Source organism: Pseudophryne corroboree, chromosome 1 (assembly GCF_028390025.1).
Source record: "Pseudophryne corroboree isolate aPseCor3 chromosome 1, aPseCor3.hap2, whole genome shotgun sequence".
NCBI classification, from domain to species: Eukaryota; Metazoa; Chordata; class Amphibia; order Anura; family Myobatrachidae; genus Pseudophryne; species Pseudophryne corroboree.
This window is the reverse complement of record NC_086444.1, coordinates 710,242,365-710,263,040: the sequence shown is the minus strand read 5'-3', so window position 1 is coordinate 710,263,040 and position 20,676 is coordinate 710,242,365. Positions and strand designations below refer to the sequence as shown.

At 42.1% G+C, this 20,676-nt stretch overlaps 1 protein-coding gene across 8 annotated transcripts in view; it reads left to right on the top strand.

Moving 5' to 3' along the window:
- The window catches only part of ADGRL3 (adhesion G protein-coupled receptor L3), a 1,270,535-nt gene that overhangs the window by 1,050,781 nt on the left and 199,078 nt on the right, over positions 1-20,676 (top strand). The window contains exon 22 of one of the 8 annotated variants that reach the window (XM_063915002.1): positions 6,918-8,263. The exons of the other annotated variants lie outside the window; for them this stretch is intronic. Within the exon in view, the coding sequence (XP_063771072.1) occupies positions 6,918-6,973 (56 nt within the window). The 3' untranslated portion in view covers positions 6,974-8,263. Of the gene's footprint in view, positions 1-6,917; positions 8,264-20,676 lie in introns of those variants that run through there. 8 annotated transcript variants of the gene reach the window in all.

The following is a 20,676-nucleotide window of genomic DNA, read 5'->3' as shown; positions in this document are numbered from 1 at the left end:
AAGATTTGAGTCATCTAATGCCACTAGATACATCATAAAATCCTACAATAACCATTAGTATCCAATGCAAAAATGTATGGAGGCAGAGCTATTATAATAAAATCCTTTTTTATTAATTTATATGTGTTCACAATGGTACCCCATTTCAAATTGTGTGTGCCTGGTCAGCTACTCCTGTCCCAGAAGGTTCCAAAATATGTGTAGCCGCTGTGATCGTCTCCATTAACGGAAGCGGCCCCAATATTTAATATTTATGTTCTGAGCGGCGGGTTACCATGGGGACCAATTCCACTGATGGGAGCAGCCCTAGTATTGACTGTCACAATCCCAGAGGGATATCTGAAGAACAGTTTGTCAAGGGGGTTGACAATATTGCCAAAGTAGCACCAACACCTTACACGTATATATGTTTGCACATGACCATGCTCACAGCCGTGAACCAGAAGTAGATAGTCTCCCTTATGGGAACATTGGATTTTTATTTTTTATTTTTTTTTCTATTACAATTTCAATGAAATATATTTTAACAGTGTGTGAGTGGAGTCTTTATTGGAATACAGGTTGAGTATCCCATATCCAAATATTCCGAAATACAGAATGTTTTGAGTGAGAGTGAGATAGTGAAACCTTTGTTTTCTGATGGCTCAATGTACACAAACTTTGTTTAATAGTATACACAAAGTTATTAAAAATATTGTATTAAATGACCTTCAGGCTGTGTGTATAAGGTGTATATGAAACATAAATGAATTGTGTATATGTACACGAACTTTGTTTAATGCACAAAGTTATTAAAAATATTGGCTAAAATGACCTTCAGGCTGTGTGTATAAGGGGGGTCATTCCGAGTCGTTCGCTCGGTAATTTTCTTCGCATCGCAGCGTTTTTCTGCTTAGTACGCATGCGCAATGTTCGCACTGCGACTGCGCCAAGTATTTTTGCTATGAAGATAGTTTTTTTACTCACGGCTTTTTCTTCGCTCCGGCGATCGTAATGTGATTGACTGGAAATGGGTGTTACTGGGCGGAAACACGGCGTTTTATGGGTGTGTGGATAAAAACGCTACCGTTTCCGGAAAAAACGCGGGAGTGGCTGGAGAAACGGGGGAGTGTCTGGGCGAACGCTGGGTGTGTTTGTGACGTCAAACCAGGAACGACAAGCACTGAACTGATCGCAGATGCCGAGTAAGTCTGAAGCTACTCTGAAACTGCTAAGTAGTTTGTAATCGCAATATTGCGAATACATCGTTCGCAATTTTAAGAAGCTAAGATTCACTCCCAGTAGGCGGAGGCTTAGCGTGTGTAACTCTGCTAAAATCGCCTTGCGAGCGAACAACTCGGAATGAGGGCCAAGGTGTATATGAAACATAAATGCATTCTGTGCTTAGATTTAGGTCCCATCACCATGATATCTCATTATGGTATGCAATTATTCCAAAATACGGAAAAATCCCATATCCAAAATCCCTCTGGTCCCAAGCATTTTGGATAAGGGATACTCAACCTGTATTTCTTTTACAGTTGAACTACAGGTATCAGCGGGCCCTTAATTGTCCCACATGCTGGTACTTGTGATTCGCCAAGTACCAGCATGCTGGAGAGACTTGCTGAGACCTGTAGTTTCACTGTAAAAAACACAATATTTATTCTTATTTTTACACAATTGACTGTCAACGGTCAACGGTCCCCGAAATTCCCAGGGAAACCCGGCCTGGGGTAAATAGTTGAGGTGATAATGGAATGGTCACAGGGACCTGTATAAATGTGTCCCCCGGCTGTGGCATTATCTTCTTGACTAGTGGAGCCCGGTGCTGGTTTTTAAAATACTGGAGGACCCCTACATAATTGTTTCCTGTATTTTAAGAACCAGGACCAGCTCAAAGAGTCCAGGGCTGGTTATGCTTAGGGCGGGGGACCACATGCAATTTTTTTTTATTGAACTATTTAATTTCTTGACACAGTGAAGCCATGCATGGATCTCACTTCATGTTTGGCAGTGCTTCACAAAACTCCCCCGAAAAACATTGCTTTTAATTACGAATGACATCGGCATTTGAAAACACAAATGCTAGAAACACAGGAGCTTAATAGTTTACCGGGTATGTTTGTGGGAAATTAGACATGAAAACAAACGATGCCAACTGAGATTGATCTTGACTGACATCGGCTGAAACATGGGAGCTTAGTAAAGTTCCCTATTTGTGTGAGTTAACGACCCTATTCAGTAATGATTGCAAATTCTGCTAAAAAGCAGAATTTGCAATACTTTCACTCACATGTTGGGGTCTGCCCATCACAGGGCAAGGCCGCCCAGCATGCTAACAGCCGCCCCCTCTGTGGCCATGCTGAAATTGCGGTGATCGCATAAAGTAGGGAAGTCTCTGGCCGCTGCCATCTTTGTGAACGGAGCAGCTGCATGTGACGTCACGCAGCTGGCCCAATCAGGCCCACGCCACATCCCCCCATTTGCCCCACCACACCTCCGTTCCACTAGTGCCGCCCCTGCAACGCTCCGTCTCCGTCTAAGGAACCGAGAGTTGCTGCACGCCCCGCAAATGCCTCCACGTGATTGGCAGGCAGACGCATTCGCATTTACTGTGGGGCACCTCCAGTAAATGCAGGCGCATGCGCAGGATGGGCCCTGTGCATGCGCCAGCATCATCGTAGTTTTTGCGGTTGGATCGCGAGTTGCGATCCAACCTGAATTGGGTCCTAAGTCTTCTACGGCTGAGACTATCCATTGAGACTATCATTGCACAAGGGTGCATTTGACTTGTCCTACACCACCAAGCACCCATGGATGGTCCAAGCACATTGCTATTACATGCCAATTTAGTGGCTTGCGTTAGTGAAGAAAAAGTATATCCTCTGTTTCTTATTGATATGACATATTAGTGGTTTCTAGAATATACCAGCAGAATGTGAAATGGAAGTTAGTCCACACAGAGGGTCTTTAAACCAGGCATGCAGATTTATTTTTCACATCGATAACAGAGTTGGTCACTATGAAGGTTATAACAGCAGTAACAGCAGGCAAATACAGGCCTCATCTAATGAGCTACATATGTGTCCTTTCCCATCTCTGCATACAACACGCGCCATTTACTGGTGCACGCATACGTTCGCACCCACGTACCATTCATAAGCATGGCGATGCATATCGTTGCCACAATGCGTGTTCCCGTGAGTACACATTGCAGCAAAGACAGGAGATGACACATCTGTAAGTATTGCACAGCTGTGCAGTAATCTGACACTCAACACAATGGCATGCGCAGAGTCTCTTATGCAGTTGCATCATTGCACCAGGGTCACTGAACAGAGGAGAGGAGACAGTGCAGGAGTGCACTCCGCTCTCTAACACCCCCCTCATAACCCAAAACAAAGAGATACAGGGGTGCCATAAAAATCTATGTACAGTATACCATATGCGACCGCAATGTGATTGATAGCGGTGGGCGTTTTCCTGTCGGCGACGCAGCGTTTGCAAACGTTTATGTGGTGGCTGTGTAACATCACACCCAGCCGCTCCGATAAAAAAAATGGGCGCTGACCGCCTGACAGCGGACCATCTGACAGCGCAGCCAGGCAGTTCATCAGCACTTTCTGTGCTCTGGGGGTTATATTTACTAAATAGAAATTTTGATCAATTTCACGTTGATGAAAAACTACCTACATCGATGCTGTGTTTCAGGGTATAAAACACACATTTACTAACGTTTAAAAATGAAGATAAAAAATTGTTAGTAAATGTGTCAAAGACAAGGGAAGGAGCAATGTTAAAGAAATGTTAAAAACGGCATCTATTGGGGGATTAAAAGGGGCAACAAAAAAAGCATTGCTTGTCAACCTAAAAGGTTGTTGTCTGATACATTTTATTTTTCACAAACAATATTTATTTTCTGTATCTGGAAACATAGGAGCATACTTGCCTACTCTCTTGGAAGGTGGAGGAGACTCTAGATTTTTTTGGTAGTCCCCCATACCCCTGGCAGTATGGGTGGGCCTCCTGCATTCCACCCACTTCCTAGTAAAGTGAGCAGGATGGGGAGATAATACTGGAAGTAGTGGGTCCATATGGAGGAGGCGGGGCAAAAATTGTGTGATTCACTGCACTGTAGCCCCACTCCTCCCCCACAGACTTTCGCTGCATTTTACCACAGTGAGGGTGTGGCCTAATGCTGTAAAAAGCCCACACCTGCCTCCGAAATGTTCAGCTACATCTCCTCTTCAGACGAGGTATGCATAGGAGCCAGGAAGGTGCAGTAGAAAGGCAAGTGGGTGAGCAGACTGTGTGTGGCCACCCAGATGGCCACACTTCCTCCCTTTGTAGAAGCAATGCATTAATCAGTCTCTACCCTCACTCCGTGGGCCCGCCTCACAGGCCATATTTACCCACATTTAGTACCCTCAGATGTTTGCAGTTCATCTCTTGAATAAGTACAGTATAAGAGGGTAATTTATGAGCTGGCTTTATTATGAGTGCGAAGGTGTTAATGGGCTTAGGCTTTATTAGAGTTAAAGTGAAGGGGTTAATCCTTTTATTTGAGTTAATTAAGGTGAATTCTTTTTTTTATTTGACTGAGTGATGTACAGTACAGTAATGAACATTAACCACTTAACTGGCTAATGTTTTCCCCAAATTTATTTTTTTTTTACAAATGAATTAAGTTAAGTGACTCCTCCCAAATTCGTCACTTAGGGGGCATGGCCAGCACTCTGTGAGCTGCTGGCCATGCCCCCGGCCCCTTTGTCTTCCGTGAATAGCCACTGTACGCATGCGCACAGCATCTATTCACCACCGTAGCACTGCTCTGCTAGGCAGAGCAGAGTGCCAGGAGCCTCCCAACTGCCCCCCCCCCCCCCGCCCCCACCCACCACGAGACACTGCGGCCCGCGGGTAGGACAGTCCCAAAGATTTCTGCCAAATTTCTGCCAAAGGTGGTTTCATCATTCCACATGAACCAACCTATTGTGGTGCCAGTGGCTACTGACTCCTTCGCTGAGTCAAAATCTTTAGATGTGGTTAGGGCGTTAAAGATTTATGTCGCCAGGACGGCTCATCTGGGGAAAACAAACGCTCTGTTTGTCCTCTATGCTCCCAATAAGATTGGGGCTCCTGCGTCCAAGCAGACTATTGCACGATGGATCTGTACTACAATTCGGCATGCTCATTCTACGGCTGGATTGCCGTTACCGAAATCAGTGAAGGCCCACTCTACCAGAAAGGTGGACTCATCCTGGGTGGCTGCTCGGGGGGGTCTCGGCATTGCAACTCTGCCGAGCAGCTACTTGGTCGGGTTCAAACACTTTTGCGAAGTTTTACAAGTTTGATACCCTGGCTGATGAGGACCTCATGTTTGGTCAATCGGTGCTGCAGAGTCATCCGCACTCTCCCGCCCGTTCTGGAGCTTTGGTATAAACCCCAAGGTCCTATTGGTGTCCCCAGCATCCTCTAGGGCGTATGAGAAAATAGGATTTTAATACCTACCGGTAAATCCTTTTCTCTTAGTCCGTAGAGGATGCTGGGCGCCCATCCCAGTGCGGACTCTATCTGTAATTTTTAGTTATTAGTTGTGTTTACACACGGGTTGTGTTATGATTATAGTCAGCCTGTTGCTGACGTTGTTCATGTCGTTGACTGGAGTTTTGTTAATTGCCATGTTGTACGGCGTGTTTGAGGTGTGAGCTGGTATGGGTCCCACCTTAGTTATCATTAATCCTTTTCCTCGGAATGTCCATCTCCCTGGGCACAGTTCCTGTAACTGGAGTCTGGAGGAGGGGCATAGACGGAGGAGCCAGTTCACACCCCTTTTTCAAAGTCTTAAAGTGCCCATGTCTCCTGCGGATCCTGTCTATACCCCATGGTCCTTTTGGTGTCCCCAGCATCCTCTATGGACTAAGAGAAAAGGATTTACCGGTAGGTATTAAAATCCTATTTTACACACTTGCTGTTATACCCGTTGTTTGCACGGAAGTTTCTTATTTTCAAGGTTGTACATATAGGGCTGCCTATGCTCCGTCGTGCTCCTGTTACCCAGCTGTGCCACATTATTTTTTACCATCGCATACCCCCTGCTCGTGAATAAGGCCAGCAATTCTACGTCACGTACACAGCAAGATAATTTACTGTGACCATCAGCTTTGCAGTTATTACTTGGGGGGTCTCTGCAGGTCAGGTCCTGCCTTGTACTACTGTTCCCGGATGGACAGGCCCTGCTACCTAAATCAGGTGCTATATATTGCTTTCACCTTCAATTTATTCATGTGGCATTACCTATAGTACTTATATTAATTTTCTGAGAAGTTACTCTCCTCTATGATGTAATTTTTTTTCCCATGCCGTAGTGGTCGCAGTGATCTACGTTCTGTTTTGACTGGACTCATAGCTTGGATTATAAGTGGAATATAATTTATCTCCGCAATGGATACATTTGTGGCCCCAACTACCCCCAAAATTCAAAGGACCCAGAATGGTGGCAAGAAAGGAGATGCGGTCACGGATGTTGGTGATGATTTGGAACACATATCATCTGTGGGTCCTCCACCAGCCCCTTTGATCTATGATGAAATTGTCCGGGCTATTAGAGAAACTGTTGAGCCTCTTCTGCAAAAACAAGCAGATAAGGTCATGGGAGCTGTTGCTGACCTTAAATTCTATAGGTGACACTACCTGAGATAGTTGATTTACTACGATTGGGAGTGTTAGATCATCACTCAAAGGATCTGGTCTTATAATATAAGAAATTATAAGTGACAGCAGAATACAGTAAATAAAACACAGTGAATACACTTTTTAATTGATACAGTATCTTTCATTTATTTGTTATATACCTCTATATATTTCACATCATTTTTTAAGTGACCAATATTAAAAGTTATATTTTAGACAAATTAATAATTCTTTCTCTCTCATAGTGCGCCAACAAAGAGACAATCTTCGCTTTCTTACCTTGACCTTAAGTCGCGAATGACTTCGGTCTCGCGCCAAGTTTCTGAAATGAAAATAAAATCGGCTCCAATTTTCACTAGATCTCCGAATTAAAGCAACAAGTAGCCGACCTCTCATCTGGTCAGGCTGACTTGTTAACTAAAGTCAATGACCTTGAAAATAGGTCCATACGAAATAACTTCTGAATCATTGGGCTCAAAAAATTAATTAAGGGCCCGAATATTACTAAATTCCTTGTTTCAAATCTCCCAAATGTGTTGGGCATTGCCTCAGAACTGTCTGCTTTGGAAATCAAGAAAGCCCATTGCTTAGGGCCTTATTGAGATTCCCACAACTCCAGACCCAGGGCTGTTATATTCAAATGCCTAAACTTCCGTCATAAAGAACTCATCTGGTCTACTGTAAAGAAAAAGGGTTCTCTTCACTGGGATGGTCAACGCATTCTCTTCCAGGACTACTCAGCGGAAGTTTCCAGAGCCCACAGGAATATGTTGCCTATTTGTGCACAGTTGGTGAAAAGAGGCATCAAGTTTGCACTCCTTTATCCAGCGAGACTTCATATCTTCACTCAACAGGGAACCAAGGACTTCATGGAAGTATCGGAAGCTCAAGCATTTTTACAGGATTCCGAGAATGACATGAACTCTTCTGAACCTGACTGAATGATTTATTTCCATTGTTACGGATCCTCCAGATTCCACTTTCAGGTCATATTTCAATACTCTCATGTTGACTAGCATTTCAGACTATTGATACTGCCTTGTTATTCGATATAGTTGATACTTGGTTATATCACTTCTTGACTCTTAATTCGACTACAAGGTTGACAGTTGTTTTGCTTTAATTGAAATTGATGGTTGATTTATCGTGCTACCACGATAACCGATACTTATTCCATAACAATTTTTGTATTGCCTTTAATCCAGTTAACCAGAATTTTATGTTAATTTTCATATTAGGCTGTGACCCCATGCTGCATTAATACCTTTTTGGAACTCAATGTCGCTCAATTGTTTTCGTATTTAATATTTTGTATTCAACACTACTAATGGCTTTAGCTCTGTGTTTTATTACTTTTACCGCAATGTTTATTCAGTATTTTAGACTAATTGATACCACATGCCGCATCTGGTACTATAGTTCTTCCATGCTCTCCTTTTTTGTTGCTAATATGGTCAGGATAGCACATGTATATAGCTTATTGTTTTCTGTAACATATGGCCTCCCGTCTTAGATTTTGTACTTGGAATGTTAGAGGCATACATTAACCGATTAAAAACTGGCGGATTTGGACATATTTAAATAAAATAAAAGCTGATATCACATATCTTCAGGAAACCCACTTATCTCCCCCCAAACATGATAAATGAAATATGTTACACCAGAGGGTTCTGGCTTCTTGCTCCTACTCCTCTAAAGCCAGAGGCGTAGCTATATTATTTCGTAAAGGTATTACATATATTGTTCATTCATTGATTACGGATCTGCAAGTCCGCTATATTATTGCAGATGTAACCTTGGATGGAAAGAGGTATACCCTATGTAACAAAAAAAAAGGAGAAAATAGGGAGGGTCTACAAGTTTGGCGCACAGCAGCCCGTCCACTGACAAAATACCTATGTAAAAATCACCGATTTTACCAAAACAATATATAGAAGAAGCAAGTGTTGGTATTTATCTGTGTCCAGGGCGCGTAAAAAAAGAAAAAGGTAATGAAACTTAACACATCCCTTGTCAAATGGGTATATGATGTCTTCTCCAGATTATGCAGGCCTAGGAGTCCTTTCGTTCAGGTGAATCTTCTCGTTATAAATGGCTCCCAGTTCATGTCAAAATGGAGAGAAATAAGAGAGAAAAGAAATGTGTAGCACCGTTTACAACAGCTAGAATCGAGAATTCCACACAATGAAAGTTTTTAAGGGCGTACCCCACTCACACAGAAACAAGTAAGTGGGTTCCCGTAAAGGTATCTTTATTGCTAGTTTTTTTCTCCAATCCCCTCAGGTTAGGTTCACGTAATTAAGCGTGCCTGAATCTCACACCACATGGGGTACTGTAAACACGTAGGGGTAGTGTCTGAGGCAATTTCAATGCGTACCCTCACTTACACAGAGCAAAGCCAGAACATTCATATAACGGTTTCTTTATATCAACAAAAATCCTCAGGTGCGTACCCCAACTCACTCAGTAAACGATGAATGACTCCTATAAAGGTTTCTTTAAATAGATTCACTGGTATCCCTTTGGTGGATCCACAAGAGGAAAAGGAACTCTTTCTCCCAAATGCCAGACCAGAGTCATGAAAAAAATCCTTCTTTCTAAAACAGGTTTTTTATTCCAGACATAGTCCAAATTCATACAAAGGAATCACCACACATGGTGACAGAAAAAATAAAAAAGTAAAAATTTAAAAGTACAATAAAAATTCCAAAGGCAAAATTTGAGATAATAATCGGCGTGATTATTCCCTTTTTCCAGAAAACTACTCACAGTACAGTCGTCCGACGCGTTTCGGTCTCGAATGGACCTTAATCATGAACTATCTGCACTATGAGGAGTAAGCATATTTATGCTATGAACATCCAATGAATGAGTAGCCGGAAATGACATCATTAATTACAATGAAAATTAATTTTGTTTAAAAACATGATTATTCATCACACAAATTCATAATAACATATACATAAACACTAGTATCATGCATGGTGAAAAAGTACAGCAGGAAAAACACTTTAAAACATATTTTCTTCTCCATTAAAAAACGGAGCTTGGAATTCTGGGTAATGTAGTTTCCATAGTGAACTACTACATGACCATATATGGTGTTTCCACCGGATATTGTGTTGCACCGCTGCTGGTGAAACTTCCCCAGAAAATAATCCCTGAAGGTTTGTTCCGTTTGTAGCCGGAAATGACATCATTAATTACAATGAAAATTAATTTTGTTTAAAAACATGATTATTCATCACACAAATTCATAATAACATATACATAAACACTAGTATCATGCATGGTGAAAAAGTACAGCAGGAAAAACACTTTAAAACATATTTTCTTCTCCATTAAAAAACGGAGCTTGGAATTCTGGGTAATGTAGTTTCCATAGTGAATGACCATATATGGTGTTTCCGCCGGATATTGTGTTGCACCGCTGCTGGTGAAACTTCCCCAGAAAATAATCCCTGAAGGTTTGTTCCGTTTGGAGAGACAGACGGCGGAAGTGACGTATCGCCGTCTTCTATTTCCGTTTTCAGGGATTCTGGGGTTTGTAGTTTAGAAGGGGAACCGGCGCGGCCATTTCATAGGTTAGAAAGCACTCTGAAACGGTCACCATGGAAACCAGCCGTGTTTTTGGTTTCTTTTCATTCATACATATTATGGGTAGCTAATATAAACGTAAAACAAAGAGAAACAGGAATTAGTGGAAAAAATAGAAACTACAGACTTTCTAAACAGATCTGGGGTAACACTTTTATGAAAATGTTGCATTAATAGATAAAGCTCAAAGTCGCATATTAATTTAGCACATCAGTCAAGGAACCATTTAAGCTCAAAATCGCAGTTCAGACCACCTGGGCTTAAGGTGTCATACATAAAAATACATTTCATTTCCGACTTAGCTAGAAATGTATTGAGGTCTTTATTCCTTCCGTTTCCTTTGACCTGTCTAATTCCATAAAAGCCTGATATTTCTGTGACCAAACAATTATGTTTGGTTTTAAAATGAGCAGACAAAGAATGGGTTAGAAGGCCTTTTTTAATGTTTCTAATGTGCTCCCCCAGGCGAACCTTTAAGGGTCTAGAGGTCCGCCCAATATAAAATAAATTACAGCTGCATTTAATAGCGTAAATGACATTTTTACTGTCACAAGTGATAAAATCTGTAATATTCACTTTTTTCTCATTTATATGGATATTTTCAATTTTGCTTTTTCCTTCACTTTTAATATGTCTACAGCCCATACAATTACCGCATCTGTAAAACCCCTGGGACACAATTCTAGACTGGGATTTCGTCGAGGGCATAGCACTGGAGACCAATTTATTTTTTAAATTGGGAGCCCTGCGGTAGATATGGATGGGTCTATTGGGGACAAGGGGTCCAATCACCGGATCCTTCTTTAGCAGACCCCAATGTCTTTTGAAAATCTTCTCGATTTCTTGATGACTTTGGTTAAACTGGGTGATGAAAGCCCATTCATATTTATTGTCTGTAGTGGTCTTTATAATATTATCTTTCAGGAGATCCTTACGTGTGGTGTTTCTTACTTCGGAATGGGCTTTTTCAATAGTGCCCTTATTGTAGCCGCATGCCCTAAATTTTTCATTCATTTCTTTTGCCTGTGCTTCAAAAATATTATCCTCCGTACAATTCCTCCTGACTCTTTTTAGTTGACTGATGGGGATAGAATCCAGCCAGTTGTTGTGGTGACAACTACTGGCTGCTATATATGACCTCGAATCAGTGGGTTTGGAGTAGGTCATGGTGTGTAACTGGCCCTCTTTAATATAGACAGTAATATCAAGGAAATTGATGGATTCCCCACTCTTTTCAAATGATAAGACAATATTCTTATCATTCGTGTTCAACAAAGTACAGAAAGAGTTAAGTGTTTCGACTCCACCTCTCCATAAAAAGAAAATATCATCAATATACCTGGCATAGGACACCAGATTCGCTCCATAGCTATTATTTGACCAAACCGTGTTTAGTTCCCATAAACCAAGGAATAGGTTGGCATAGCTAGGAGCGAATCTGGTGCCCATGGCCGTGCCCGTTTTCTGGATGTAAAATTGATCCTGAAATAAAAAGAAATTATTATTGAGGATAAACTTAATTCCCTCTATAATCAGCTCCTTTAGATCCTTTGTATGGTTGGACTGATCCAGAAAATAAGTGACCGCCTCCACACCGTCATCATGATCGATAACGGTGTAGAGGGAACTGACATCAGCTGTCACTAGGATGTCACCTTCCTTCCACTGTACAGATTCCAACAGTTTAAGGAAATCCTTTGTATCCTTCAAGTGTGATCTATTCCTGGATACCAAGGGTTGCAGGATATAATCAATGAACTTAGACAGATTTGATGTCAGAGATTGAACTCCCGATATAATCGGCCTACCCGGGGGATCAGTAAGGCTCTTATGTACTTTTGGTAGTACGTAGATCACAGGTATAGTTGGGTCTTCTATGATAATAAATTTGGCCTCTTTGGCACTAATGGTTCCTTTCTTTTCATATTTATCTATAAGATTTCTTAACTTAATTAAGGTGGTATCGGATGGATCGTTCCTAAGTTTTTTATACGTTTCAGTATCATTTAGCTGTCTCAGGACCTCATTTACATAGTTTGCCAGATCCATTACAACAACTCCTCCCCCTTTATCAGAGGGTTTGATTACGATCTCTTTAAGTTGTTTTAAATTTTTTAGGGCATTCCTTTCCTTAAACGTAAGGTTCTGAATTTTCTTTGGTTTTAGTTGAAGTTTTTCTAAGTCCTCAAGCACCATAACCCCAAAAGTTTCAATTAATGGCCCCTGTATATGTTTGGGGGAAAAAAGGGATTTAGGTTTAAATGGGGTGACTGCAGATGTGCTCAAAGGTGTACCAGTTGTGGCCAAGTCCTCCCTACTTGCAAAAAACTTCTTTATGGTTAATTTCCTCATGTACCGTTGTACATCTAAATATATTTCAAATGGATCGATAGGATTTGTTGGGGCATATTTTAAACCCTTACACAAAACAGAGGTTTCACTCTCTGACAGGATGTGGGAACTCAAATTGAAAATCTTTGTAGTGGGGATAGTTTTTCCTGTATTTCCTATGGTGCTATTAGATACGGAATGGACATTTTCAGGGCTAATTACTATCTTTTTTTGGGATTTACGTTTTCTTTTGCATTTACCTCTATGAGGTTTATGCACACCACCCCTCTTGCCCCTCTGCGATCTTTTTAGAATTATCGGTGCCTGTTTGGGTAATGTCTGTTCTCTAAAAAATGATGATTATGTTCTGGTTCGTTCGCCCTCCTTAGTGGAGAGAAGCGGTTCCTCGATCTTACCGGAACATTCTCATCAGAAGGGTACTTGTATTTGGGGTTTCTCTGGGAAGCCCCCCTCCATTCTGGTGTTTTATACCTATACCTTCTGTCTATCCTTCCAGATTGTGGAAATCTGGCATGGTCATAGACAGATGTATAGTCCCTTTCGTTCCTCTTAATGGGTTCCAAAGTACGGTTGTTAAACAATCTCCTCCTTTGAGGCTTTCTATACTGAAAGGTTTCATTATGCCGAGGAGGGGGATTAGTATGGCTGTCTGAAATTTCCCCTCCTTCTACCTCATGATTCTTGGATTCGATTTGTTCAGATCTATCCCTATTAAATTTCCGTAATTTTTTTTCTATGAGTTGCTTTTGTGTTCGTTTAAGTTTTGTTTCAATCTCCTTTTCCATAATTCTATATTCTTCAGACTCAGAAAAAGGATTTTCTGGGGAAGTTTCACCAGCAGCGGTGCAACACAATATCCGGCGGAAACACCATATATGGTCATTCACTATGGAAACTACATTACCCAGAATTCCAAGCTCCGTTTTTTAATGGAGAAGAAAATATGTTTTAAAGTGTTTTTCCTGCTGTACTTTTTCACCATGCATGATACTAGTGTTTATGTATATGTTATTATGAATTTGTGTGATGAATAATCATGTTTTTAAACAAAATTAATTTTCATTGTAATTAATGATGTCATTTCCGGCTACAAACGGAACAAACCTTCAGGGATTATTTTCTGGGGAAGTTTCACCAGCAGCGGTGCAACACAATATCCGGTGGAAACACCATATATGGTCATGTAGTAGTTCACTATGGAAACTACATTACCCAGAATTCCAAGCTCCGTTTTTTAATGGAGAAGAAAATATGTTTTAAAGTGTTTTTCCTGCTGTACTTTTTCACCATGCATGATACTAGTGTTTATGTATATGTTATTATGAATTTGTGTGATGAATAATCATGTTTTTAAACAAAATTAATTTTCATTGTAATTAATGATGTCATTTCCGGCTACAAACGGAACAAACCTTCAGGGATTATTTTCTGGGGAAGTTTCACCAGCAGCGGTGCAACACAATATCCGGTGGAAACACCATATATGGTCATGTAGTAGTTCACTATGGAAACTACATTACCCAGAATTCCAAGCTCCGTTTTTTAATGGAGAAGAAAATATGTTTTAAAGTGTTTTTCCTGCTGTACTTTTTCACCATGCATGATACTAGTGTTTATGTATATGTTATTATGAATTTGTGTGATGAATAATCATGTTTTTAAACAAAATTAATTTTCATTGTAATTAATGATGTCATTTCCGGCTACTCATTCATTGGATGTTCATAGCATAAATATGCTTACTCCTCATAGTGCAGATAGTTCATGATTAAGGTCCATTCGAGACCGAAACGCGTCGGACGACTGTACTGTGAGTAGTTTTCTGGAAAAAGGGAATAATCACGCCGATTATTATCTCAAATTTTGCCTTTGGAATTTTTATTGTACTTTTAAATTTTTACTTTTTTATTTTTTCTGTCACCATGTGTGGTGATTTCTTTGTATGAATTTGGACTATGTCTGGAATAAAAAACCTGTTTTAGAAAGAAGGATTTTTTTCATGACTCTGGTCTGGCATTTGGGAGAAAGAGTTCCTTTTCCTCTTGTGGATCCACCAAAGGGATACCAGTGAATCTATTTAAAGAAACCTTTATAGGAGTCATTCATCGTTTACTGAGTGAGTTGGGGTACGCACCTGAGGATTTTTGTTGATATAAAGAAACCGTTATATGAATGTTCTGGCTTTGCTCTGTGTAAGTGAGGGTACGCATTGAAATTGCCTCAGACACTACCCCTACGTGTTTACAGTACCCCATGTGGTGTGAGATTCAGGCACGCTTAATTACGTGAACCTAACCTGAGGGGATTGGAGAAAAAAACTAGCAATAAAGATACCTTTACGGGAACCCACTTACTTGTTTCTGTGTGAGTGGGGTACGCCCTTAAAAACTTTCATTGTGTGGAATTCTCGATTCTAGCTGTTGTAAACGGTGCTACACATTTCTTTTCTCTCTTATTTCTCTCCATTTTGACATGAACTGGGAGCCATTTATAACGAGAAGATTCACCTGAACGAAAGGACTCCTAGGCCTGCATAATCTGGAGAAGACATCATATACCCATTTGACAAGGGATGTGTTAAGTTTCATTACCTTTTTCTTTTTTTACGCGCCCTGGACACAGATAAATACCAACACTTGCTTCTTCTATACCCTATGTAACGCTTATGGTCCTAATACTTACGATAAAACATTTATTTTTACATTTGATTAATAAATTATTCCCTTTTATCGATACACAACTGGTGCTTGGAGGGGATTTTAATCTGGTTGCATCTAGTACTCTACATAGAGAATCCCTTTCCTGTACTTCCCCTAAGCAACCTAAATTTGTGCTAGATTACCTGGCTTCTCAGCTGAATTTAATGGATGTTTGAACTAGGGTGAGGCACCAAGTTGATCTAGATTATTCTTATTACTGAGCTACTCATGACACATTTTCTAGATTGGATTATTTTTATCTTTCTAATTCGCTATCTACCATGGTTTTAGACACGAATATTGAGCCCATCTCTATTTCAGATCATGCCCCGGTCTGGTTTGATATCCAAGGAAAATGTATCCTTGGTCCTTGTTCTTAATGGAGATTCCCGCCCAAATTAGCCTCATCTCTCAAATTTAAATCTATGCTGGAGACAGCCTGGGTTGACTTTGAACATAATAACCAATCTCACGAAGATAATCATAATAGATAGATAGATAGATAGATAGATAGATAGATAGATAGATAAAACCAAATTTATGGGCTAGGAGGTCCCTCTGAAATGCAGTCACCTAGTAAGCTTTTCTGATTGGCCGCATCATGGGACTAATTCAGCATGGAACACATCTATGATGCGTTTGCATGCTGAAGCCCTTCTGGAGTGTGCAAACGCGCAGAAGCCACACTGCACGTGCACACACAGTGAGATGCAACAGCATCTGACAAATGCGAATGCCTCTGCCTAATTGACAGGAAGAGGTGTTCGCGGGGTGGGAGGGAGCGTCACCACAATGTTTTTGGGGCGGTGTTTGGGGTGCGTGTCCAGACCGTTTGCAGGGTGGGCCGTGAAGGCTGTGTGACCCTCTGCCTTTGCAACTAGGCTGCGCAGGCAGAGGCTACCATTAACAAGCAAGCGCTTTGCTGCTGAGCGAAGCGTTCGCATGTTAGCAGGGGGGAGTGCCCGGCATGCAGGGCAGACCCCTGTGCTGGGCGTCCCCCACATGCTAGTATAAAGGGTTGTAGTTGTGTGTTTTTTCGCATAACTGCAGTCCATGCTGAATTAGGCCCCATATGTGATCACATCAGCAAAAGCAGATGAGCACACCAGGCACGTGTTTAATGGAATCAATTAATGATGCACAGAGTAATTAATAGGAGGAGGGAATTAATGATTTATGGGGCTAATTAAGTTGATTGGTATTGTTACAATGATGCTTAAAAAGTGATTTTTTGAGGAGGGGTTCATTATTGATCAGAAGATGATTTGCCTCAAAGCTGCTCTTGGTATCGTATGGTGGTCTCAATACTGGTCTAAGGCAGTCTTACAATGCTATCTCCGTTGTGCTTTATTTCTGTAGTGTTTGTTCATCTGAGGGTATCAATAAAATATCAGGGTTAATGACTGGTGTCAGTTGGATACAAATATTGTGATAAGATGTTAGTATTTAATTATATATCACCTGGACCTGGGGCACCTATTTTTCCATCTGTTGTGCATCGCTAATTATGAATACATTACTCTACACCTGGATTTGATAATCATGGTGGAGGCAATGGCTTATCTATAATGGGTGCGGTGTGTGCGGCGCACACAAGCACCAAGGGTCCAGAGGGGCCCACACCATGCGCACTGCACACATTTCTTCGCTACATATCTCTCCGGAGTCCCGCATTGGCAGCTGCAAAATCTCCAGGAAAATGGCATTTTGCACATGCGCAATAGAAAAATAGCAGGGAAAATGGCCTCTGCACCATTTTCCTGGAGTCTACACATCTTCTAATGCTGTGCTTGAATCTACTAGCACTTACACACACGCCACTGCTAGCTAGAGAGTAGGGGCCCTGGTGCCACTGGAAGGAAGCGAATATAGAATGTACAGAGGAGAATGGGGGGAAAGTGCAGAGGTGGAACATTCACACTGCCCACACTTAGCAATGCAGTTTATGTAAATGACTGTGCACGGCCTGTCTATAGCAACAAGCAATGTTCAGCTTGACAGTCTTCCAAAAGACCAACTTTGGCAATGTATGTACAGTATTCAGATAAAGACAGTTTAGAAGATTAAGGGGGTCATTCCGAGTTGATCGCTCGCTAGCAGTTTTAAGCAGCCGTGCAGATGCATAGCCGCTGCCCACGGGGGAGTGTATTTTTGCTTTGCAGGAGCGCGAACGCATGTGCAGCAGAGCGCCTGCAAACACATTTTGTGCAAAACAAGACCATCCCTGTAGTTACTTATCCTGTGTGATGATTGCTGCGATGAGTGACATGGTAATGATGTCAGATACCCGCCCAGCAACTGCCCAGCCACGCCTGCGTTTTTCCAAACACTCCCAGAAAACGGTCAGTTGACACCCATAAAGCCCTCTTCCTGTCAATCTCCTTGCGTTCGGCTGTGCGATTGGAATCGTCGCTAGAACCAGTGCAAAACCACAAAGGACTTCAAACCCGTACGACGCACGTGCACACGCAATGAACAACGGCTGCTAGCGATCAACTTGGAATGACCCCCTAAATCCTCACTTTTAAAAGGGAGACATACTTTCAAACACAATCTTTCCATCTGCTTTCTTTTAATATTATATAATAAAAAAATATTAATATATAAAATACAGTGAAAGTAAGACTCATCACAGATTAATAAAATTCTGCCACCTAGGACAAACTCCACAGATGGGATCCCGGACTAAGGGAATGGGACTCGATCTCCAATATATAGGCTAATAATATGAAGTAGCTGGTATTACCCAATCCACTGTTCCGACACAGTCCTGAAGCATGAAGTAATATTAGAGGTGCTGAATGGTCCACTGGGTTTCCATACAGATGCTGCTGAAGTGTAGATTGCAGTCCAGGAGATAAAGGTCCCAATTTTAAAGTTCTGATAGTCCATATCTTTATCCTCTTGGAAAAGTGGCATTTAGGTGGTCAATGTGACAGATTAGGGGCCTTAACATGTTTCTCTGGGCTCGGTCAACCAGCTTTATCAGCAGTGATTCTCATTGTGACCAGAGGCCATTTTTAAACCTCCTTAATGAGCTGGTTAATAACACCTGTGCACATAATACTAAACTCATCCATCCATCAAAATGCAACATTAAAAATACATTAAAAACACTTATCATAAGGCAATCCTATATACAAAATATGTGTCACAAGAGATGGAACTGGAGTGTAGGATTAGAATACTTGTCTTAAGTCTGAGGCAACTGATACTTAGGATGAAACTGAAAATAAGATTTTACTTACCGATAAATCTATTTCTCGTAGTCCGTAGTGGATGCTGGGACTCCGTAAGGACCATGGGGAATAGCGGCTCCGCAGGAGACAGGGCACAAAATAAAAGCTTAAGGATCAGGTGGTGTGCACTGGCTCCTCCCCCTATGACCCTCCTCCAAGCCTCAGTTAGGATACTGTGCCCGGACGAGCGTACATAATAAGGAAGGATCTTGAATCCCGGGTAAGACTCATACCAGCCACACCAATCACACCGTACAACTCGTGATCTGAACCCAGTTAACAGTATGATAAATGCAAAGGAGCCTCTGAAAAGATGGCTCACAACAATAATAACCCGAATTTTTGTAACAATAACTATGTACAAGTATTGCAGACAATCCGCACTAGGGATGGGCGCCCAGCATCCACTACGGACTACGAGAAATAGATTTATCGGTAAGTAAAATCTTATTTTCTCTGACGTCCTAGTGGATGCTGGGACTCCGTAAGGACCATGGGGATTATACCAAAGCTCCCAAACGGGCGGGAGAGTGCGGATGACTCTGCAGCACCGAATGAGAGAACTCCAGGTCCTCCTCAGCCAGGGTATCAAATTTGTAGAATTTAGCAAACGTGTTTGCCCCTGACCAAGTAGCTGCTCGGCAAAGTTGTAAAGCCGAGACCCCTCGGGCAGCCGCCCAAGATGAGCCCACTTTCCTTGTGGAATGGGCTTTTACTGATTTTGGCTGTGGCAATCCTGCCACGGAATGTGCAAGCTGAATTGTACTACAAATCCAACGAGCAATCGTCTGCTTTGAAGCAGGAGCACCCAGCTTGTTGGGTGCATACAGGATAAACAGCGAGTCAGTTTTCCTGACTCCAGCCATCCTGGAAACATATATTTTCAGGGCCCTGACAACGTCTAGCAACTTGGAGTCCTCCAAGTCCCTAGTAGCCGCAGGCACCACAATAGGTTGGTTCATGTGAAATGCAGAAACCACCTTAGGTAGAAATTGAGGACGAGTCCTCAATTCCGCCCTGTCAGAATGAAAAATTAAGTAAGGGCTTTTATATGATAAAGCCGCCAATTCTGACACACGCCTGGCTGAAGCCAAGGCTAACAGCATCGACACCATGGACATATTTTAAGTCCACAGTGGAAAGTGGTTCAAACCAATGTGATTTTAGAAAACTCAATACAACATTGAGATCCCAAGGTGCCACTGGAGGCACAAAAGGAGGCTGTATGTGCAGCACCCCTTTCACAAATGTCTGAACTTCAGGTACTGAAGCCAGTTCTTTCTGGAAGAAAATCGACAAGGCCGAAATTTGAACCTTACTGGACCCTAATTTTAGGCCCATAGACAGTCCTGTTTGCAGGAAATGCAGGAAACGACCCAGTTGAAATTCCTCTGTAGGGGCCTTCTTGGCCTCACACCACGCAACATATTTACGCCAAATGCGGTGATAATGTTTTGCGGTTACTTCCTTCCTGGCTTTGACCAGAGTAGGGATGACTTCTTCTGGAATGCCCTTTTCCTTTAGGATCCGGCGTTCAACCGCCATGCCGTCAAACGCAGCCGCGGTAAGTCTTGGAACAGACAAGGCCCCTGCAGTAGCAGGTCCTTTCTTAGAGGTAGAGGCCACGGTTCGTCCGTGAGCATCTCTTGAAGTTCCGGGTACCAAGTCCTTCTTGGCCAATCCGGAACCACGAGTATAGTTCTTACTCCTCTCCTTCTTATGATTCTCAATACTTTTGGTATGAGAGGCAGAGGAGGGAACACATACACTGACTGGTACACCCACGGCGTTACCAGAGCGTCCACTGCTATTGCCTGAGGGTCCCTTGACCTGGCGCAATATCTGTCCAGTTTTTTGTTTAGACGTGACGCCATCATGTCCACCTTTGGTTTTTCCCAACGGTTTACAATCAGGTGGAAGACTTCCGGGTGAAGTCCCCACTCTCCCGGGTGAAGGTCGTGTCTGCTGAGGAAGTCTGCTTCCCAGTTGTCCACTCCCGGAATGAACACTGCTGACAGTGCTATCACATGATTTTCCGCCCAGCGAAGAATCCTTGCAGCTTCTGTCATTGCCCTCCTGCTTCTCGTGCCGCCCTGTCTGTTTACGTGGGCGACTGA